The 23902-nt window shown below is 39.5% G+C and overlaps 1 protein-coding gene across 10 annotated transcripts; it reads left to right on the top strand.

Moving 5' to 3' along the window:
- The first annotated feature begins 6240 nt into the window (after nt 1-6240).
- LOC306893033 (peroxisome proliferator-activated receptor alpha-like) lies at nt 6241-19464 on the top strand. 10 transcript variants are annotated; one of them, XM_079454500.1, is made up of 7 exons: nt 6241-6386; nt 12443-12667; nt 13281-13435; nt 15502-15640; nt 16492-16691; nt 16891-17359; nt 17996-19460. In XM_079454500.1, exons 2-7 carry the CDS (start codon nt 12484-12486, stop codon nt 18238-18240), a joined length of 1392 nt encoding a protein of 463 aa, XP_079310626.1. In that variant the 5' UTR covers nt 6241-6386; nt 12443-12483; the 3' UTR covers nt 18241-19460. The 10 variants fall into 10 exon arrangements, with proteins under 10 accessions (XP_079310626.1, XP_079310618.1, XP_079310619.1 ...); XM_079454492.1 differs by having other exon boundaries at nt 6290-6386; nt 8841-12667; nt 17996-19459; XM_079454501.1 differs by lacking the exon at nt 6241-6386 and adding an exon at nt 7321-7466.
- The last annotated feature ends 4438 nt before the right edge of the window (nt 19465-23902 follow it).

Below are 23902 nucleotides of genomic sequence, written 5' to 3'. Positions count from 1 at the left end.
TGTTGCACAATAAAAACGCAGGGCCTCGTGGTCGTGATTATGACTGTGTGATGATGTTCCTTTTACAAATAGTCAGTAAATTCTATTTAATAGTGTTGCTCTTTTTACGGTTATGTAATTCTTGTTCCTATAGAATAGTAATGGATACAAGCATTTTATTTGACACGCAAAGTTTGTGCAGTTATTCGTTAAAATGCAAAGAAACTTGATTGCATTTTGTATCATTTTCATAATCTCTATGTTAGTGTCGATTTCTGTTAATGTTTACATGTTGAATTTTCTGTTTTTATTAATATTTAATGGCGTCTATGGAAATGTTCACAGGCAAAATCCACTTAAATTGGTCTTCAATTTATGGAAATATTAAATTAAATTTACACCTTTTTAAAAAATTCGATAGGTAGATTTAGGCCAAAATTTTATTTATTTGGCGAATAACATTAGTTACCATTTATTCACAGTTTTCAGCTGACCTTGTTTTTCAATTTTATCACGTGGAAAAAGATTAAAGTTAAAAAAAATTAAAACATACATTTTGAGTGTTTGGAGTGTTGGGTTTTTATACTTGCATGGTTAAAAAATTGCCGTCTCAGTACCCTTTTTTCTTACACACACACACTCTTTCTCACACACACACACATACACACATGAAACCTCTCTTAAGATACTTTCTAAATTGAGTAATTTATAAGTAAAATCAAGTTTAGTGAGTACTTGAGACTTTAGTGAGTACTTGAGACACAGCGGACTACAGGGTGATATTTGAGAATGATTAAATAAGATCTTGTATGATCAATACATAATGCCTTGTTGTACTAGGATTTACATTGAACAGTTTGGTTGCTTCTTTCATAAAAATGATTTTGGTTCATAACAAGCTGTTTAGTAGCGAGTGTGAGAACATCAGAGCCAGTGCTGATGAAGTGCGTTGGCACAGAAATTACACGTCAGGTTGGCAGTGCCCTCCCCCACCCCTTTTTTGGATTGTGAATGGGGTGTTCCAGAGATGATGTATAGTATACAGAGCAGAGCAGGTGGCATCATTTTAAGAATAAGAGGGGGGTTGGGAAGAGGATTTTTGATACTTTTGTCATTCGTATGTTAATCTTTTTTGTTGTGTGGAAATGTCTATGTTTTTAATGCATGTAATAACTATTAATATTAAGCCTACCCTGCAGATTAGGATGCAACATTTTAAAGATGACCTAAAGGTTCATCATTATTTATAAATGTGCTTTGTGCCGTGTTTGTGTTTTACCAATTCACAATTTCATCGGCAAAATAAAATGCATGTGTGTCAAACCAAGATGAAAAGATCCCAGACATCCCAAAGAACAGCCAGCATGCGTGCATTAACAGAGACACCCACTCTCGCTGTCACATACAGACGTACATCTCACACACACCCAGACACACTTGCAGCCATGTGCTCCTGAAAGACCTCTGATTCAGCCCTGAATAGAGTTCCCACGCCTCAGTGTGTGTGTCTGTAATAGTTAAGGGTGTAGACCCCCCACCCCCCACCCTTTTCAAAAGATACTTGTGTACTCACACATACACACACACACACATACACACACACACACACAGTCTAGACTAAAGATGTCTCCATTCTGTTTATGTGCATTTTAGAAGCTACACACTGTGAATTGATAATCAGTGGGTTTTAGGCAAATTTCTATTTGATGCAGGGCGTAAAAAAGTTAAAATACAATTATATTAACGATTTCCAACCCTATAGATTGCTTATAGACATATAAAATCTATATTTTTCGATTACTTAATCTTATGGAAGTTTAACTGAACTACAGTTTTGTAATAACAACGCAAATTTGGTAACAATTAATTTGTGATTTCCTTAAAAAAAATTGTGTGAACTGCCTCAAGCATGTTATGTTCACTCTTGAATATTAATGGGTGTATTCGGAAATATATCCATTAGTTTAATCAGATAAATGTGTAATTATTGAATTTCCTGTAAAAAGAATTTGAAGACAGAAAACGTGTGTGTGTGTGTGTGTGTGTACTTGGTTATATTTCAAATTGTGGTAGCCAAGGTTTTGTTGTGACCACGTAAAGATTTGTCTTACAGTTAATATTTATTTTTGATATCCGGGAATAATAGCAGAAAAACCTGGCAGACATTTGCATACCTGTGTGTGTGTGTGTGTGTGTTCTTGTAATGCTTGCGTGTAAGTTTATCTTCAATACTTTGAAAATTTGTAAGTGAAAAATATGAGTGTTTGATTCAGTATCGCTGTCAACTTATTTTATAAACAACCGTCAGTAAATAATTTATATTTATTCAATTATTAATAATAATCACTTTTTTTACCGAAAAGGCTGAAAAGTAATTTATAGTATTTTAAAGCTCTAGATTACACTTCACAGTTATGGATTGAATATAGGGACTAATAATCACGATGAGGTTGCCTTTGCATGCTTCGATATAATTTTCTTTATTTCGAACTTTGACCGCATGTGTGTGCCGATATTTCAGATAGACATGTACACACATAAAGGAACTTTCATTTTTTTACTGAAGCAGGCACCAAATGTTTTTAATATTTAAAAATGTTAATCTACTTTTTATTTGTTCATTGTTCATCAAAATGAATATTTCCCCTGAATTGCATGTCAGTCCTACTGCAAGTGTAGTGTCCATATCTAAAATAGAGAATACTGTTATAAATCATTATATGCTTATAAAGGTGTTTTGAATAAGTATAATAATTTAATATCAACTATTTTAGAAATGGTAGGCGGATATAAGTGGCAGAAATCTACACCCAAAATAGAAACAAGACAGGCATGTTCTCATACATTCCGTTACAATCAAGATACTAATTCAGTAAGCTCCTCTCAACACTATAGTGACTGAGGTCATTTAGGGATAGCATTGCTCTACTAACTTGTTTCCCACGGGCACAACAGGAGCCAGACTTGATTGGCAGGTGACAAAGGGTGGGGCGGAGCCGAGTAATTGTTCAACTAAGATGATGCACGACCAAGAGTCGCCGCTTACGGTTTTAGAAAAGCTCACGCTCGGACAGTGTTTTTGCATGTGCTTTTTGTCTCGTATTCATATTCAGTATATGTTGTTTCGTTTTCTAACTAAAGTTTTTAATAAGCATAACAAATAAACTATGCAGAATTATATTAGGAGACTTATCACTCATGTAATCTGAGGTTCAAAGTTTACGCTCAAAGTCCATAAAAGCCAGTCAGTTCACAACCTGTTATAATCACGCCGTGATATCTTTACCCTCAGGTCATTTTCTTTCTGTATTAGTTATAAGTATTAACGGATATGAAGCCTAATACAAACACAAAGGACAGATTTGCCTCGGGAGCAAATCAGCCAACAGTTTCTGATTCTGCATTAAAGATCATGCAACAGGTCTCTTTGTCCTCACTTGTTTGAACCTGTAATGTTGACTCAAACTAAATAGTAATATAAACAAATTGCTAGTGAGCTGAATACTTGGAAATCTAAAGATGAGAATAAGAATCAAAGTGACTTTTTTGAGCCCTCTGTGCATAATGGGCCTCTTTTCTCTCTCATCCCTCTCTTACAAACAGTAAATCTGGTGGACGGCGCCACCTTCTGGCTTTTAGTTATTCCATTGCCATTCTAAGCTTTATTGAAGAGTAACTCGACGACGTTCTGTCTATTAATATATGTTGTGAGTTTTTTGTTTACGGTTGAATGATATAATTTTTTCTGCTAAAAGTTTTTATGTTTGCCACGATCACAGCTGTGCTTTGTGCTTTGCTGGTTTATGTGTGTGTGTGTGTGTGTATGCGAAACTACTCACTCCTGTGAGGTTCGTGGCCCGTGTGAGTCAGCACTGTGTGTGTGCCTGAGGTAAACCACACTGCTGCCCACAGCCTTACTCATTCACACTGTACCCGATCTGACCACACACACTGGTTTCCAAACACCCCCATCCTAATCCTCTCATGCACTCAGGTATACACGCAACAACAACATGCAACACAGCAGATGTCAAATCGTATGTGACTTTCTTGCCTGAATAATTCTCTCCTTTTCTTTCTCTCTCTCGCCCTCTCTCTCACAGATGGCAAACCCAGAAGGCGACTACCTACCTTTGAAGGATCTCAAACTGAAGCTATCAGATAGAGGTGATAGTGGGTGTATTCGGTACAAAGCGAAGAGTTTTGTAAAAAGCTGTTTTATGCAACAACTTTAACCTTTCAGAGGCAATAGAGCTTTCCGGTACTGAGAACTCACACTGTGATGTCCAATTATAGACTTTGATGATACATAGTATCACCCAGTTTTGTCAGTTAGATGGGGATTTGTTCGCTATTTAGCAGCTTTTGTGAAATAAGGCAAAATGGTAAACGGAACACACGGACGTAAGAAGATGGAGGAGAGAAACTGTCATTTGGGGTGAGGTAGTAGGTTGTATAGTTTGAGGGTTTAACCCTTGCTGTCAGATAACTATACAACTTACTGTCTTTCCTGAAGTGATCGTAGTGCCTTCGCTCCAGAGGATCAGACATCGACACCCGAGAGCAAAGAATGGAAACACCGGTTTACAGATTCACCTTCAGATTGACATCATAATGACTTGATTCTGAAAGATGTGCTTTTAGTAATGCAGCACATATGTGTTGCAAAGTATTAAAGAATATGCATATACAGTATATCAGTACAGAATACATTACGATCTCTTGTGATTTTCTGTTTGTGACTTAAATGATATAAAAAACAGAATCCAGACTTTGTTGCTGATACATTAACTTCAAATCAAACCCACTTGACATTGAAAGCATCGACTGTAAAAATGCGTGGCCTTTTCTATGACAGCACATTGAGCATTGATGTTCGTACAGGGTGAGGTAGTAGGTTGTGTGGTTTCAGGGTTGTGATTTTACCCCATCAGGAGATAACTATACAACCTACTGCCTTCCCTGAAGGGCAGCAAACCACCGCCAGACACTTTTACTTCATCCACTTTCCTTTTTTAAAGATAAAATATCCTGAGTTTACTATTATGACGAGCTTGCCAATTTGATTTGATATTCAAAAATAACACAGGACTTGTGTTACTTGACAATAAAGAAGTCTAAACGATTGTCTGCTTTCATTTCTTTGATCCATTATGATAATGTAGTTATTTACAATAAATAACATGTGCGTATTATATTAAGAGTATATCCTGTCTACTGCATATGGGAAAATAACACGAATGGACTTTACTAAACTAGTTGTGTTGTTTGTGTTTGCTATTTATAAAAGATGCAGTGTAGAACTTTCCCATACTAAAGAAAGGGTTGTATCTATTGTAAATAAAACATGACCGCAGCCCCCAGACAGCCATTAGCTGTTTTTAAGAGCTAAAAGGCTGTAGGCAGACTGGCCTTTCACTGCTGCACAATTTATGGGCACAAGCTGGCAGGTGTCCACAGGAGCCCCAAAGACCGGTACTTACAAGTTATAATAACATGGGAGGAGCACAAATGTGAAGAATCACACACAAGGTCACATTGAAAACTTGTTTCTAAAGACAGGTGATATATATGTATATTATATCGGTGTTAACTGAAGAATTGCAGAAGTAACTGTTGTTGTTATATTTAGTGTTACACACGCATACATACGTTTTATAAGAAACTTCACAAGAACCTTTATTTTTCCCCACTATTAAGTCAACTTAAACGTATGCCAGAGCAGTTTACGTCAACTAACACAATACAATAATGTTGTTTAATAAGTGGTTATTATAAAGAAAAGTACATTGCATGCTTATTATATATTTTTAGATGTCACTAATCAAATAACACTACTTTTTGTATATTAATTCAACGGAGCGTGCAAAATCCTGGGGTGAATGGCAGAGTGTCACCACTAGGTGGTAGCAGATGCAGTTTATTGTGAGCGGGGGCGATAAAACGTTATCACTGAATCAGTCACCAGGGTGATTTTCAATCTGAAATCTGAAATATCAAATGCGTTACTAGATAATACGTGTCATAATAATTACAAGGCGGTATTATATGGTCTCGATCCTGCTGCCAAATACAACAAAAACAAACCAAGGCAGGTGCATTTAGGTCATTCTAACGCGAATATAAAGAATCTGCGTCGCTCCTCGCAACGAGGCGCGTTGCCCAGCAACTCAATCTTAAATTGACTGCGGGCGTGGCCTCGCCTCCTAAACTCTCCACTGATTGGCTGAAGCTATAGGTGTGTCGGGGGTGTGCACTTTCGTACCCGGAACGGGACATCTCGTAACTTTTTGACAGCAGCGGTTGCGGTGAATTTTTAAAAGGACGTTTAAGGAGTACTTCAGCCGATCTGAGTCTTGACAGTGTCAAAGCCCGTGTGTTTATGCACGGCGGCCTGGGATTGGGAGGTAGACGCGCCACTTTTGTAAACAATGCGCTTGTGTGGTGTTATAATCATGTTTGGTTCGGTTTTATGGCCGTAAGCACTGTAGTCGTGCGGTTCAAACTCAAGCACGTAAACATTCACGTAAGAGACAGATGTCTGTGCTATTTCCGGCCTCATAAAGCAGATTTATATCACTAACGTTACCTTACATTTATTGTACTCGTGTATCGATTTTAGTGAGAAAGTTAGTGGGTTTTTTCCTTATTTAGTATAGTTGCTTTTTATTCTGGTGCAAACGTTTAGCGCTTGTGTTTGTCGTTGCGGTTGGATCAGGTTTTTGTTTTCCTGCCTTATGATTAGCAACGAAAAAGACGCAATGATATTTTAACGTTGCATCAAGTTAAATACATTATAACTGTGTTTTGTCAATCATATGTCATTTATATTTTATAAATGCATCTTGTAATGGTGTTATAGTTACATTCCTTTTTAGGCATGCAGTTACTTGTATAAATAGTCTAATATTATACAGTCCCTGGTGATAGAAAGATGAAGAATTAAAGTCTGAAGTTTTTCTGCAAATCCATAATGTGCAAAAGATTCAGTTCATCCAACGAATGGTTTTGGCCTGCATGTAACTACAGCAGCCCCGGATTGGCTAATCGGGAGCACCGGGAGAATTCCCGGTGGGCCGGTCAGTTTTTTTGGCCGCGAGGGCCGGCCCGGTATTGTCATGGCACGGTTGAAATGTGGCTTTCCCTAGGCTGCCTTCACTCAAAGCAGCCCTAATCTTTTTATTTATTATTTTATCGCAGCCCCACTCTTTTTTATTTCATATTTATTCGCAGCCCAACTCAGAGCGCAGCCTGCAGGTTAATGATGACGTGATTATCTTTTGACTCCCTGGCCCCGCCCCCGACAGCGCCACTGCAAGTTGCTCAAAATTAAAAACCGTCAGAAATAAAAATGGATGACAGAAAGCGCAAAGGCGGCGCTGAAAAGGCCAGAATAAAAAGGAAGAAAGCTCTGGAAACTGACGCGGCCAAATGTTCTAAGCCGACCACATTTTTTCTCAAAACAAATGAAGACGACGAGACGGCCGGTAAGCTAACGTTAAGGTATTTAGGAATAGGAGCATTGCAAGATGCTAGCGGCCGTGCAAAACAAAGTTGTGCGCAAACAATTCACATGTCTCAATAGGTGCAAGCTAGCTCATTGTTAGAGCACCCGTCCCACATTCGGACCGACGTCGGTTCGAAGCCCGCGTTAATTAATGTTTTAGGGTTGTCCATGTTTCCTTGAAGCTACACTTATGCAGAGGAAAAAGAGATGAAACGATCATTAGAAATCATTGTGAAAAAAAGTCATATAACAGTCAAATAGTTTTATTATTTAATTAATGTTCTCATATTTGTAAAAAATATTTGAAGTTGTAAAACAGACGTTTCATTAAAATAAATTATAGTGTCATTAGACAGTGCAATACATTTTATTTTAATCTTTTGTAATTTATATATTTTTCCTTATTTCAATGTTTGGATATTTATGAACACTAATTCTTAAAGAAAATAGATTCTGATACTGTCCGGCTATTTACTGTTCTCATAAATCTTCACTGTGAAGCAAAACTTAGGCTACTGTATTTTCACTGAATGACAATGAATTCAAGGCTGTAGAGAACAGTGCGCTATTGCAGACTTAGGTTTTAATTATCATTATTTTAATATAGTCAGTCGTAAACTAAAGTGGGCCGGTCTAAGGCATGAAACTCCAGGGCTGAAAATGAGTCCCAATCCGGCCCTGAACTACAGTGTCTCGTGGTCCATTCTGTTCTGTAATGCAAGTTGTTAAAAGGGGAATCAAATTTTAATAACGCTTCGTGACGTCATCGAGTGTGTTAAAATACTTATATGACTTTAGTAGATATAATTTATCATCTATAGAGGGTATTACGTCACATTGTATGTAACGCTTTATTTATTGTAACTTCGCAAACTTTAGGCCATGGCTACATTTACAGATTGATTGAGAAGCGGTCAGACAGCAGTGTTGGATGGAACTAGTTACCGAGTAATTAGTTACTGTAATTTAATTACTAACCCTTGAAAAAGTAAAGTAAGGCATAAATTAAATTTCTTCAGTAACTTCTGATGTCATTCAAATAAAAATGCGTGTGCAATAGTGACATCAACATTTAAAGTCTAACTTTAATTAATAATTCTCACATATGTTATGCTTAGGTCAGTTAATAATACTACTTTATGTAATTTTATATAATTTATTTGAAAGAATTAGAAGAGTCGTTTCATGTCCTTGAATCACTTAACTAATCAAGGTTGATATAGAACTATAGAGGTGGACGAGTTTAGAGTAACCTTTCTGTTTGATGAATGCGATGAACAGACGGGATGTTTCTTGGGTGTGTGAAGAAAAAATTCCTCCTCATTGTCTTGTTTATAACTTTATCCATCCTAAGATTAACGTTCTCTTATCTGATGAGTTCCGTTCACGTCTGCGTCCATTTGATGGTTTAATGCCAAAACAGCGGAGAGAAGCAGGCATGCAGGGTGTGTGTGTGGACTTGGACTTTGGCCCTGGAAAGCGTGCATGTATTTATTGGCAGCTGGTGGAAGAGAACGGTGGATTGTGATCCGGTAAGCATTGATTTCATTCTACTTTTCTCCTTGCTTGGGTGCTGACTTTAACATAATTTGCCCCTGTGTTGTCTGCTTCGAATAAAGGCCTCCAAATGTGTTCTTGGCCATTTCGAGGGGTAAAGTATTTCTCTGTTGTTTTCCTTATCATATTAAACTGACTTTGTGGTGCTTTTGTTGTACCTGGTTTTTCCAACACGTTTATGGCCTTGACTTGTGAGCAAATGCCACTATTCAGCTGATGGACTTGTCTTTATTTTTCTTGCCGCACATTCGATCTGGGGAAGACCATTCAGTTTTGCATTTGAAGTTTACAAGAAGTCTTTCGTTTTATCATCCCTGAAATCAATATTTCTTTTCATCCTTGCTCTAAAACAACCGGCATGTGGTCACAGATTAATCATTCTACTTGAGATATACTGTCTCCACTGGGAGTGCAGAGGTAACGCTTCATCATTTCTTGCAGGCAGTGGAAAAGTACTATACACAGACCTCTGTGCTTACATCTGCTTCCTTATGCAGTGCTGAGTTCAGTCCAAGCCGGTTGTGTATAGCGCACAGTGTGAAAAATAATGATGAGTAACCCAATCGATGTGATTGTCCTGGATCGTTCGGGTAGGAAATGTTCTCTGTTATAAACTTATCCGGGTTTATTTGAGGCTACAGGTGAAACTGCATTTAAACATTGTGCTCTTGTCATCGTTGTTAATTTCTGACGTACCCCTGCTGTATTGTTTCTGCACGGTCAGTCTGGACAGCCAGTCAAGAACAACATGGGAGTGAGTGTGTATGTGGGGGGTTGATCAGCCTGTATCAGTTTCGCAGTCTTGTCAGCTGTGACCCTCCACAACCGAACCTTTCTTTAGCACGTAGGCCACATCCTTCCAGTTTTGCTGGGCATGTTTCCTTTACAGGAGAAACTGGCATCACTTCATTTGGCCCCAGTGTTGTATCATAAGGCTGAAGTCATGTGTGCCTGTGTTTACACACTGAAAACATTTAGTAACTTCATTTCCTTTTCGCTCTAATACTAGAGATTGAAACCAGAAGGGACTTTATGATATTATATCAATATCTAAGTCACTGATGGTGTGATAATATTGGTTTTGTGGTGTTGGTTTAGCATACACCATAACTGTGATTTCTTTAAATATATACTAATAATGTTATGCCATGATTTGAATGTCGCCACAATCTCAATACGTTGATCCCAGCCCTACCTAATACATGACACACAAATGCAGCATCGATGCCAGCCACTCACTAATGTACAGTCAATGTGACACACCGTGTATTTCTCCAATAGGAACGCTCATTGCTACGCTTGTCCGTGCATGTCTTGTCACTGGAAGACTCAGAGTTGCACTGAGAGCAAGTCTGTTGAGTGCCGACTGAAGAATCTCTTCAGCTCATGTTTCAGATAGCCTCAACAGCTGGAGACGACCAGATGTTAACAGCTGGGTAGGATTTCTGCCGATCTGTTTCGTGGCGAATCAGGATCAGGTATTTTTGAAAGCAGGACAGATTCCCGTCGCAGACGGCGTTGGAAACGAGGATTCTCTGCCAAGTGCTGATTTGCGACAGAAGGAGGGGCTTTGTTGACCGTCAGTGGTCGAAGTCAGTGATAAGTTTGGGGATTTTATCTAATCAAACTTTGGATCCACTTAATTCTGGTGTTGGAAACTTGGTTGTCTTTTGGGTGTCTAACATTACAGCAAGAGGGGGAACTGGGTTTGTTTGTTTGGCTCAGCATGTTGCTTGAGGGTCAAGTGTATGGTTACTTCCAAAATCTAGTGATCCATTGCAGAAGGTTTTGAATGCTGAGTCTGGCATTGGTTAGCATTACCGCTGTAAGAAATTAAGGGGTTGAGTGGAATGCCATTTGAACCGTTGTCCACAAGACCCCTCGAGCTGCAATAAAAATTCCCCGGAGAGAGGCTGAAACCATTAGAGTAGTTAATTCTATTGTAGAGGATCATTATCTGGTGCTCAGCAGTGCTCTTGGTGGATGCGTCTGGCGATGTGTGTGAATAAATACAAAAATCGGTACAAATCTGCTGACCAGTTGGCTTGCATTCACCTTTGGGATTCAATTCCTCACGTGTTGCGGTGCATTCTAGGTTGCCTAATGCATCAAGGGGAGACACTGTGTTGCCTTAGAATTTGGTTAAAATAATGTCTACGATAAGTTGCATATTGTACCTTTAGAGCAGTCTTTGCACGGAGACTATAAACTTTTGATCTTTAGATGTTATTAAAAACTTGATTCTATATATTTATTTCTGATTTGAAACATTTTGTAATTATTTTGTTGTATTAGCAAGTATCATGCACTGTTTGCATGATGCAAATAAATGCTTCTGTGCGTGTTTAACGGATCAGACATATTAGGGTGGTATCCCGGGTCAGGGATTAGCTTCATCCAGGACTAGGCCTTAGTCAAATTAGGAAATTTAAGCAGTTTTAAAAAGCATGCCTTACAAAAATGCTTTACTTTCGGTTAGACAGCTCTAACATTTATTTTAGTCTAGGACTAGTCTTAAGCCCTGTCCAGGAAACCACCCCATTATGTTTGCCGTAGCAACACCCTGACAACCAGTCTAATCTGTGTTATTCTAGATAAATCCTTAAATGCTTTTAGTACCATAAGAGCAAAACCAGAACCACTTTTTCATATCGCCCCTGCTGGCACCTGCACTTTGGCCAGACTTTGTTAATGTAACATACTCCAGAGTTCACATGGTGGGAGATCTTTTTATCGTGATAAAACATGAAACAGGCGTTTTGCTTGCATACATAGTGATAACTGTTCCTGTCACCTGTGGCAACAGCTTTTGATGCCATGTGTTAAACAAGCTCCTCTCGTCACTGTTTTACAGAGTCCAGGTTGCAAGTGCATAATAAATACATGCTTAGTCTGTAGTGCAAATACAAAATAGTGCATACTACAAATTGAAGTGTTAATAGTTCATTCAGATTGGTATGTACAGAAGAGGGTGGCCAATGATAATATCGGTGGCTAATACACCCTGTGCACACAGTTAATTACAAATTAATGGTAGTAAATAAGATGTGCGTGAAATTGCTGAATTATCATATTTTCTCCTATAACAGATTAACATGACCTTTTTAAGTACATTATTTTTAGGGTGAGGGTCAACCAATGGCGTGAGTTTGGGGCAGGACTCCCCCCTGTTAGTTCAGCCAATAGCAGAACATACAAACTAATAAAACATTTTTTTATGGCAGTTGGTTTAGCAAGAGATCCACTTATGTTAATCGGACATTTAATGGGCGATAAGATAATGTCAAAACTATCAACCAGGCCGATATACAGTATAAGCTTTCCCACTGTTATCTACAAATAGAATATTACAGTCAATTAAAATTAATCAGTCATTTCTTTCTTCGTTCTTTATCTTAGCAGACTGATGATTGATTCAAAGCTTGCCGTGGTCCAGCACCATGGTAGATATGCCGAGTCTGTACAGTCCTTTATCCCCACTGGGCAATACGATGCTGGACAGCCCGTTATGCGGCGAGCTCATTGGTGACATACAGGATCTAGAGGAGATCTCTCAGTCTCTCAGTGAAGATACTCTCAGCTCACTTCACATGCTGGATTTCCAGAGCTCTGACACTGGTCTAGGTAGATCACATGTAGACACATACACTGCCCAAATTCAAACCAATCTGGATTCGACACTAAACCCTAATGCTGGGATTATTGCATCAAGTTTTTATTTTATTTATTTATACAATTTTATATACTCCAACAAATCAAAGGAAATTATGTTTATGTATGAATGTCTTGAGAATGATTAGCAGCCAAACAGGTGGACTTTGTTTACAGTTTTATTGTAATTCTATTCATATTACTATGAATATTAATTCACTTACATTTTTATATTTGTAGTTTTGGTCAATTATTAATTAATTAAAAATAACTACAACTGAATTAAAAAGAATAATTTTTTAGTTTAATTTGTAAAATGTTTGACATGAGCTTTTATAATTGTGTTATTTATTTTCTGTTTATTTTTTATAATGCTATATTCAGTTATGGCAACATTTCTCCTTTTCATTAAGTTTTTCTGAAAATATTGAGGCCAATATTTTATTTGATTTCAAGAAATCTTTTCACATTTTAGTCTTAGTTAACTATAAAAACGTTGATGTATCTTAACTCTATAGACTGGTAATGTAAGTTCATCTTGAATGTTATATTAATGTCATATTAATACAAATGATTTGTCTTCTAGATTTCTTAACTCCGGCTTCCAGTCCAGCCTCAGACGTATTATCAACCAACCCTGCCCAGGATGAAAACTCCGGCTCTCTCACCCTCGAGTGTCGGGTCTGCGCGGACCGTGCATCGGGTTTCCACTACGGAGTGCATGCCTGCGAAGGGTGCAAGGTAAGCGCACACATGCACACAGTGGAAAATTCTTCCCTTCTTGCCAAAACGCTCTCACCTTTCTTCTGCTTGGCATTGGTGCACACAGCATGTGAATGTAATGTTGCCAGTTATACTTAAACCAAACATCGGAAAGAAACCACTCGAACACACACGTCTTGGTCAGTGGAAAGCAAATCATGTGCTTTTGCATAAAGACCCTAAGGCAAATTTCTTCTTCATACATATCAGCTGAAACATTCAAAGGCTGTTGCCGGACACACCGCACATCAAATTTGTCAGCAGAGGCTTAGTGCGTATCTAGGGAAACACACATCACACCCCAGCTGACTTAAGCCTGGGTCATGTCCGTTTTTACTTACCATAAAGATGACTACAACCAGGCCAGTTATTGCCATGTGTTTTTCCTCTAACAGGAAAAGACTGTGACCGTTGGCACCCCTTAGGGTGCAATTCAAACGGGACAGTTACAGGTTTATTGCCAATGTGGTTTACCACACTTTCACATATAAAACTTTTGCGGAGCTTTAAAATAAACATTTTGTCTTGACGAACCCGTAGGTTTGGAGGACCCGTAGTTATAGTCAGGTTACGTTTTAAATCAATTGAAACTATACCAAACAGTAGTATTCCTAAAATGCCAAAGCAGACTGTGTCGGGACCTCGGTTCATGTGGGTCACTGGTTCAAGTTTTATATTCATTTGGTTTAACCTGACGCACCTTAAGGTGTTAAACGATAAACCAGTTTAACCCCATTGTAAATCCAGTCTTTTTGTCCTAACCAGTGACAACCTCAACACATCAGTCACTTGGTTTGTTTTTCTGTGGTGTTGAACTCGGTTACCCCACCATCATGGAATCTCATTGCTCCATAATCCCGGTCCACATAGATGTTTATTAAACATAAATGTAATCTGATTTGTTGTGATTATGTTGCATCACATAGGAGTTTCACTCTCAGACAGATAAACTACATTTTCAAACTTTTTTAAAACTGCTAGTTGGGCAAAATGAAACATTTTTATATTTAATTTGACCTCAATATTAAAACCGTCATTTTACATTTGTCTGTCTGTTTTTCATTTTGCAGCATGCAAATATTTTCCTAGATTTTAAGTAAATAAGTAAGTAATAGCCCATAAGATATTTTTGGAAAGTTTGTCTGCCCTTGATTGGTATTTGGGTTTTTATCGTCTGGAATGTTCGGTGTGTAGAGGTGCGTCATTGGAGCTGTTTTTAGCACAGGGGCTGTGTGACGTTAAATCATGAGACCAAACTGTAGTCTCACACCAGTTTCCACTGACTGTCACGTGTTGTGCTTGTCCACACGGGATTATTTTTGGTCTGTGCTGTAACTGTGACCCCTGCCACACATACCAGACTTGGATGACAGGGCAGCAAGTCCTGTCCACTGTGTCCTGAGAGTGCAGAGGTTATTTTAAAGAAGATTTCTGTCATTCTTACATGACTTGCTCCTAAGAATCCATCCAGTTCTAGTCTGTTGTTGTAAACAGTAATATTGTTAGAAGTCTAATGCTGTTATCTTGATTCCATCTTATCAAAGAACAGTTGCTTAAATGTTGTATCCAAAAATTACAGTTATAGCTTTTTATAATTAATATATTTAACATTAATATCTCAGTACTGTCTTTAAAAGTACAAAGCATTGCAATGAGAATATGGTTTACACATCACATAGTATTAAGGTATGAAACTAGTAATGGAGCGTGCGTGTGCTACATCAAGCTATATTTGTTGGCAGATGTACACTGTAAAATAAATATGATTGTCCCGCTGTCACAATACAGCCTCACCTGCGTGTTGGTTAAGAGAGCAAGTGTCGTATCTTAATCTTATCACACTTGCAATTAGCAAAGACGTTTATCAAGACGTCTTTACTAAGGTGTGTAATGTTCTAAGGTTCCACTCTCTATAGGCTGCTGGGATTAAATTCCTTAGTTATATGTTTACATTATGACGTTATATAATTTCGATTCCAGTCTCCACCGCATTTCATTTGAACATTTCACAGGGATTTTATTAAATATTTTGTTATATTTCACAGGGGTTCTTCAGGAGAACCATTCGACTCAAACTGGAGTATGACAAGTGTGTACGGAGGTGCAGGATTCAGAAAAAGAACCGCAACAAGTGCCAGTATTGCCGTTTCCATAAGTGCCTTGCGGTGGGAATGTCCCACAATGGTAAGTGTTCTTTAGAATACTTGCATGAAAAGAATCTGGACCCTTAAGTCGCACTGAAAGTGTTGTTTTATTGCATTAGAAAAAAATGTAAAGCAAATGCCCTTTAACCCTCTGGTCCCAAGGTCATTTTAGTGAATGTATGAAGTGTCCTAGCAGAGTAAACACGGGTGTAGTTTATCACATAAACTATAGAAATGTTTTACTTACCACCACTATGTCTAAATTCGTATGTTTGTGTAAACAGTGTAATAAATAAATTAATGCAATAACATCTATTAGTGCGTCCAGTTTATCGCTGCATTCAAAACATCAAAACAGACATTTGATAAAATCTTTAAAAAAACGTTATGGTTTGATGATTCAAGATGTTTAATTGTTTTATATTGTTTATTGTTTACATACCATCAATGACAGCAAACCCGTTCGAAAACTTTCTTGGAAAAACTTGCAATTTAAGTTTTGTCATCATGACCTGTCTGTATGTTTTTTTTTTTTAAATATGCAGGATGAACTTGATAACACTGTGGTATGCTCCTGTCAGGACTTTGACCTGTAGTCCTTTCTGTCGGCATGAGCTAATATCATGTTGTGTCTGTGGTAGGGTAATCTACTGCAACCCCCCCCCTCCCCAACTCCCCCCCCCCACACACAAGGGACAGATTTACATCATATCACACCACCCCACCATCTCCTGAACTTTGTCCAGATGTTGATGGTGTGGCAGTGTGATGATGTAATGACCCTGTAATGGTGACGGACGGAAACATACATCATACAACACACATACTGTACGTAAGCTTAGGTATCTGTGCTTTCATTAGTACTACCGTATGTGTGTTTGTGTCTCGCAGCCATTCGTTTCGGGCGTATGCCTCAGTCTGAGAAACAGAGGCTGAGAGCAGAGCAGGTGATCGACAGGAAGGAGGAACACGAGACTCGGCAGCCTGATGCCAAGAGTCTGGTCAGGCTGATTCATGAAGCCTACCTCAAACAATTCCACATGAACAAAGCCAAAGCCCGTGTCTTTCTCACGGGAAAGACCAGCACTCCGGTGAGTGAGAGTGATGCTGGGCAATAACTAACTACTAACGCTACGAACTAAACTAAGTTATTGTTTTAAAACATGCTACAAAATCTGTTTCTTCGTTGTTGTTTTTTGCAGTGCATTTGTCCAAAGGTTTTTCTGTTTTCTTCTTTTTAAATCAAACATAAGTTTATGCTGACTCTGTTTCCTCTGTCCTTCATTTAAGCCCTTTGTCATCCATGACCTAGACACCCTCCGGCATGGCGAGCAGACTCTGGTCACCCAACTGCTGGGTAACATGACAGTCTGCGACACCTCAGATCTGCAGGAGAGAGAAGTGGAAGCTCGGCTGTTTCTCTTCTGTCAATATGCCTCGGTAGAGACGGTCACGGAGCTGACAGAGTTTGCCAAAGCCGTGCCTGGATTTGCCACCCTGGACCTCAATGACCAGGTCACGCTGCTGAAGTACGGCGTGTACGAGGCACTTTTTACACTGTTGGCATCTTGCATGAACAAGGATGGGCTGCTGGTAGCTCGGGGAAGTGGCTTTATCACTCGGGAGTTTCTCAAGAGCCTGCGCAGACCCTTCAGTGACATGATGGAGCCTAAATTTCAGTTCGCCATGAAGTTCAACACATTAGAGCTTGACGACAGCGACCTGGCACTGTTTGTGGCGGCTATTATCTGCTGTGGAGGTGAGATGAATTTAAAGGGATAGGTTAACCAAAAATACAAAATTCTGTCATCATTTATTCACCCCCATGTAGTTCAAGATCTGTATAAGACTCTTGGTAAAAGAAGATATTTTGAGAAATGCCTCAGTGGATTCGTGTCAATGGGGGTCAATGTTGTTAGATTACTAACATTCTTCAAAATATCTTTGGTGTTCTGGAGAAGAGAGAAAGTCATACAGGTTTGTAATGACATGAGGGTGCATAAGTGATGAGGAAATTTCATTTTTGGGCAAACTATCCATTTTAAGACATTAACAGTAAGTAGGCTAGTTGCGGCACACTTTTCATTTTCTGCTACCTCTGGAGTCCAGCAGCTTTTGAAAGACATTATATAATGATGGTCAGACTGAGTTGGGTAGTTTTTCTCCTGAGGGCTTGAGAAAATACCCAAAGTTTCCTTCCCTGTCGACTCCAGGAGCCGCTGTAAGTGAGACTTTGCTGCAGTGACCTGAAACTCAAATGGTTCCACAAACAGCAGGGGCTGCTTTTTCCTTAACCGATATGCCAAAAATAGATTTTATTAGCAAAATATCCCAGAAAACACATTTAATATATATTTTTGGACATTTTTATTTACATTATGTCTTTTATCTACAGACCGTCCGGGGCTGAGCAACGTGTCACAGATCGAGGCCATACAGGAGAGCGTAGTTCAGGCTCTACAGCTCCATCTGTCGGTGAATCACCCTGATAATGCATTAATCTTTCCCAAGCTGCTACAGAAACTGGCCGACTTGCGTCAACTTGTGACGGAGCACGCTGAACTGGTCCTGGAAATCAAGAATACGGAGGACGCATCGCTTCATCCGCTGCTGCAGGAGATCTATAGAGATATGTACTGAGCTCTGGATCTCTGCCCCATCTGGCTGATGACTCCATCTGCAGTTCTCAGGAACGTTCCTATTTCGTCTGGATATGAGATAAAGGAAATCTTTGAGTAGGTGGATTACAGACCTGGTTTCAGACAATGAGGGTCTGGTGAGGAAGTCCTTGGGGTGCACAGCTGCTTTGCCTCATGGAAACCTTCATGGGTTTCTGCTCATTATTAATACACTGACCTTTATAAGGACACTGCCCACAATTTACTAGGAAAGTGCACTAGACAGCATACCATATAGTGCACAGGAAGCCCCCTTTAGGTGTGGTTAATGAAGATTAACACCACAAAGTCATGCACATCACTGCCTCTATCAAATAAACCAGGTTTTAGAAACTGCTAGAAAAACATAGAGAGGTTTTATAGCAGTGCTACTGTTCTGAAAACTGTGCAGTTTGTAATGTAATATATATCATATTTTAATGTTAGAATTTAAGATGTACAAAAAGCCATGGAAATCATATTGTTTGTTACCTCGTTTGAAATGCTCATCCTTTGTAAAAAAAAAACATTTAATATGAAACACTTTATTGTACACTGTATAGCACTCCAAATGTAATATTATAGTACAAAAATGGACTTTAAAATGTATTTTAGAAACTAAATGGTGATATTCGGGATGAATGTCTGCATTTTCCTACTGTTTGTTTTGATCAGGATAGTTTGGATATGACCACATGCTAAACATCAGATCTGTTTTTAGAAACTGTGCTTGATTGGTGAACTACTGGTTTATAGGAATGTTTTTGTAGTTAAATCAAAGAAAAAAAAACTACTTTACATATTTTACAGGTAGAGCAAACTTGTTGACACATGCACTTTTAATCATCATCGTTAAAATGTAATAAATTAATTTCTGTTTCATTAAATTTATATTTTTTTTTAAATATGGATTTTTGTGGAGTAATTGTGGATTTCAAAAGGAGTATGTAGCGTTACATTAAACCTAACGAGAATGTAGTTTAAAGATAAGTGTTGAACACGAATGTGTGGTGCGGAGTGAATTAACTACGCTGATGGCGCCCTCTTGTGGCTAATGTAGGTATTTACATAAATTATGTTATACGTGTGTCCTTCTTTGCGCACCGTAGGGACGTTATACCAACATGGCGTTTCCACAAAAAAACGTATTTTTTTCAAAATAAACAGGATGCTTTAATGAAACCAAAGTATGCTTGTTTGCAAGACATGAGCATTAAAACGAATGGACCTCAACGAAGGATCCACGCTGGGCGTATTTAAATGTAAACTCTGTGGATTATCTAGTCCGTATACTTTTTACGGACAGAAGCCACCAAACACGAGAGCGATAGTGTAAGTATAAAAACTTAAAAGTAACTTAATATGCTTTGCATGCTATTTTCTGCGTCTTAAATTTATAACACCGACCAACCCAAAATAATCTAAACGTGACTGGGTCTTCTTCATTTGAATATGATCTTCGCTTGTCACACAGCCTTTTGGAAGAATGTTATGGCATGAAAGACCCCTTCAGTCCAGACAGAGAAAAGTTCCTGGTTTTAGGATCCAAATGCAGCTTGTGCAGCAAGACGGTGTGTGTTGGAGCGGTATGTGCTTTCTTTTTAATAGCAATTGCTCTAATGTTTAATAATAAATAACGTTTCAAATCATATCTCATGTCACTTGTTATTTTTAGGACTGCAGCTTGTTCTACACCAAACGCTTTTGCTTGCCATGTGTGCGAGATCACATCCATCAGTTTCCAGAACAGATTCAGGCGGAGATGGCTAAGAAAAAGAACATCCAGAAGACGTCCTCTTCATAATGTTCAGCTTCTCATGGTCCACAAACAAAAGACGCTAATAAACAAAACCTTTCAGATATAAAAATGTTGTGTTGATTCTCAAACCGTTTTTCTAAAATGTTCAGCTTCTAGATTAATCAGATGTGCTTAAAAATATAAGTTTAATAAACATTTTATTTGTACACTATTTTGTTAGAGGTGACTATATGCCCGATCCTGTGCTAGCGGCATACACTACTGGATCATTTGTATATCTTTATTATATCACACTAAGCCTGCAACTGAGAGAGAGAGAGATCATAGGATCTGAATATATGTGAGACAAAAGGTGACTGTTTTAGCATAGAAAACACTGCAAACTTACTGATCTAAAGTTCTCAAAGTCTTGCTTTGAATCTTGGGAGAAAAAAAGACATTGTAAGTTGTTTGATTCAGGGGTTCAAAACCCACAATTTGTGTCAAGATTCCTGTTTTGAGTCAGATTCTTTCTTAACATAAAATAACCTTAAACTAACTAAAAAAAGGATTCAGCAAACCAGTGCTGAAAGAGCTTACAAAAAGTAAACCCTTCAAATCTCCTTCAAAATTCACGTAAGTACCTGACAACTATTTTCACAGTGCTGGAAGTTTAATTCTGCAAGTCCCCAAGAATTGATGATATCTGTAATAAAACATCTGTCAAATTAAATGGTCATTAAGTTCACATTATGGTGCATAACCCATAACTCCTAGGGGAGCTGTTCTCTGTGTGAAGGCATTAGAGATAAAGGTGTTGGTGAACAAACATATAAACTGACTGTGATGTGTGCACAGGATGCTTGAAAGTCCTGGTTAATTTTTTTTAACATAATCCCAACATTGTGCAGTAAACTCAGCGAAGCATTGCTAACATAAGGCTAGAATTCCACTCCACGGGCTAAGTGGTTGAACTCTCGTGCATTGTACATGACAGTTGTTCAAACCCCCGTACATTTAAAGTTCTTTAGGAATATGAGACAATGAAGGGATTGTTAAAAAAAAAAAGTAAAGTCGATGCTCCAATGCCACAGTGGCTTAGTGGTAGAATTTTCGTGCTTTGAACGTGAAACTTGAAGTTTGAACCCAAAAGCATTTTTTTACCAATATTAAACAGGGATTGTTACCAAAAATGTACTTCATCACATCACTGCTGCAGTGGCTTAATCCTAGAACTTTCGTGCATTGCACATGTATGTACTGGTTTGAACCCCACTTAATTTAAGGTTCTTTAGGAATATTAAATAAGGAAGGGATTGTTACCAAAAAAGTAAAGTCGCCGCTCCAATACCGCAGTGGCTCAGTGGTAGAACTTTCGTGCTTTGAACGTGAAACTTGAAGTTTGAACCCAAAAGCATTTTTTTTACCAATATTAAACAGGGATTGTTACCAAACATTTACGTCGTCACATCACTGCAAGTGTGCAGGTCCCAGTGGCTCAGTGGTAAGAGCACTGACAGAGGATCAGGTGGTTCAGGGTTCAAGGCCAGGTTGTTAAGAGTTTGCATGGTTCTGCATTTTCACCGTGTTTCTAAATGTAAAGCGCAAGACGAACACGCCTGGAGAACTGTCTCAAGTGTGCAGGTCCCAGTGGCTCAGTGGTAAGAGCACTGACAGAGGATCAGGTGGTTCAGGGTTCAATGCTAGGTTGTTAAGAAATTGCATGCTTCAGCATTTTCACCATGTCTCTAAAAGGTAAAGCGCAAGACGAACACGCCTGGAGAACTGTCTCAAGTGTGTAGGTCCCAGTGGCTCAGTGGTAAGAGCAATGACAGAGTATCAGGTGGTTCTGGGTTCAAGGCCAGGTTGTTAAGAGATTGCATGCTTCAGCATTTTCACCATGTCTCTAAAAGGTAAAGCGCAAGACGAACACGCTTGGAGAACTGTCTCAAGTGTGTAGGTCCCAGTGGCTCAGTGGTAAGAGCAATGACAGAGTATCAGGTGGTTCTGGGTTCAAGGCCAGGTTGTTAAGAGATTGCATGCTTCAGCATTTTCCCCATGTCTCTAAAACGTAAAGCGCAAGACGAACACGCCTGGAGAACTGTCTCAAGTGTGTAGGTTCCAGTGGCTTAGTGGTAAGAGCACTGACGGAGGATCAGGTGGGTCAGGGTTCAAGGCCAGGTTGTTAAGAGGTTGCATGCTTCTGCATTTTCACCATGTCTCAAAAAAGGTAAAGCGCAGGACGAACACGCCTGGAGAACTGTCTCAAGTGTGTAGGTCCCAGTGGCTCAGTGGTAAGAGCACTGACAGAGATCAGGTGGTTCAGGGTTCAAGGCCAGGTTGTTAAGAGGTTACATGCTTCTGCATTTTCACCATGTTTCTAAATGTAAAGCGCAAGACGAACACGCCTGGAGAACTGTCTCAAGTGTGCAGGTCCCAGTGGCTCAGTGGTAAGAGCACTGACAGAGTATCAGGTGGTTCAGGGTTCAATGCCAGGTTGTTAAGAGATCGCATGCTTCAGCATTTTCCCCATGTCTCTAAAACGTAAAGCGCAAGACGAACACGCCTGGAGAACTGTCTCAAGTGTGTAGGTCCCAGTGGCTCAGTGGTAAGAGCACTGACAGAGGATCAGGTGGTTCGCGGTTCAAGGCCAGGTTGTTAAGAGTTTGCATGGTTCTACATTTTCACCATGTTTCTAAATGTAAAGCGCAAGACGAACACGCCTGGAGAACTGTCTCAAGTGTGCAGGTCCCAGTGGCTCAGTGGTAAGAGCACTGACAGAGGATCAGCTGGTTCAGGGTTCAAGGCCAGGTTGTTAAGAGGTTGCATACTTCTGCATTTTCACCATGTTTCTAAATGTAAAGCACAAGACGAACACGCCTGGAGAACTGTCTCAAATGTGCAGGTCCCAGTGGCTCAGTGGTAAGAGCACTGACAGAGGATCAGGTGGTTCAGGGTTCAAGGCCAGGTTGTTAAGAGGTTGCATGCTTCTGCATTTTCACCATGTTTCTAAATGTAAAGCGCAAGACGAACACGCCTGGAGAACTGTCTCAAGTGTGTAGGTCCCAGTGGCTCAGTGGTAAGAGCACTGACAGAGGATCAGGTGGTTCGGGGTTCAAGGCCAGGTTGTTAAGAGTTTGCATGGTTCTACATTTTCACCACGTTTCTAAATGTAAAGCGCAAGACGAACACGCCTGGAGAACTGTCTCAAGTGTGCAGGTCCCAGTGGCTCAGTGGTAAGAGCACTGACAGAGGATCAGGTGGTTCAGGGTTCAAGGCCAGGTTGTTAAGAGGTTGCATGGTTCTACATTTTCACCATGTTTCTAAATGTAAAGCGCAAGACGAACACGCCTGGAGAACTGTCTCAAGTGTGCAGGTCTCAGTGGCTCATAGGGTATGAGCACAGACCCTGAACCAGAAGGTTCAGGGTTCAAGGCCAGATGGCTGACCTGCACATCTTCGCCGTAATCCGTAACATGCAGGGTGGCTCACCCATGTGTGAAGTACGTACTCCATAAAAGGGTACCCATAGAAGGGGGGAAACACCGGAGCGTGTGTCTCCCCGAGATTCCGGAATGTGTAAACAGGGGGTTATGCGGCAAATCTCAATATTGTTTGCGAAAAAAAAAAATAATTACCCTAAAAAAATATTTTACCGAACCACCCCCCTCCATTCTTCATGCGGCGCGGCTCGAACCGATCAGCGGATGACATATCAGTACAGTGAGAGAAATTAAAAACCCTCTCTTGCGGTAATGTGATGTCATCTGCCAATCGGTTCTTGCGAAGCCGCATGAAGTCAAACACACCTATTGACTATACTTACCTCCTCCAAGGTGCTGCTCCTCCTCCCTGGTGTCAGGCTCCTCCTTTCTGGGGTCAGGCTCCTCCTCTTGGTGCTGCAACA

The sequence above is a fragment of the Barbatula barbatula genome, assembly GCF_947034865.1.
Source record: "Barbatula barbatula genome assembly, chromosome: 4".
Taxonomy (NCBI): domain Eukaryota; kingdom Metazoa; phylum Chordata; class Actinopteri; order Cypriniformes; family Nemacheilidae; genus Barbatula; species Barbatula barbatula.
This window is presented reverse-complemented; position numbering and strand designations above follow the sequence as displayed.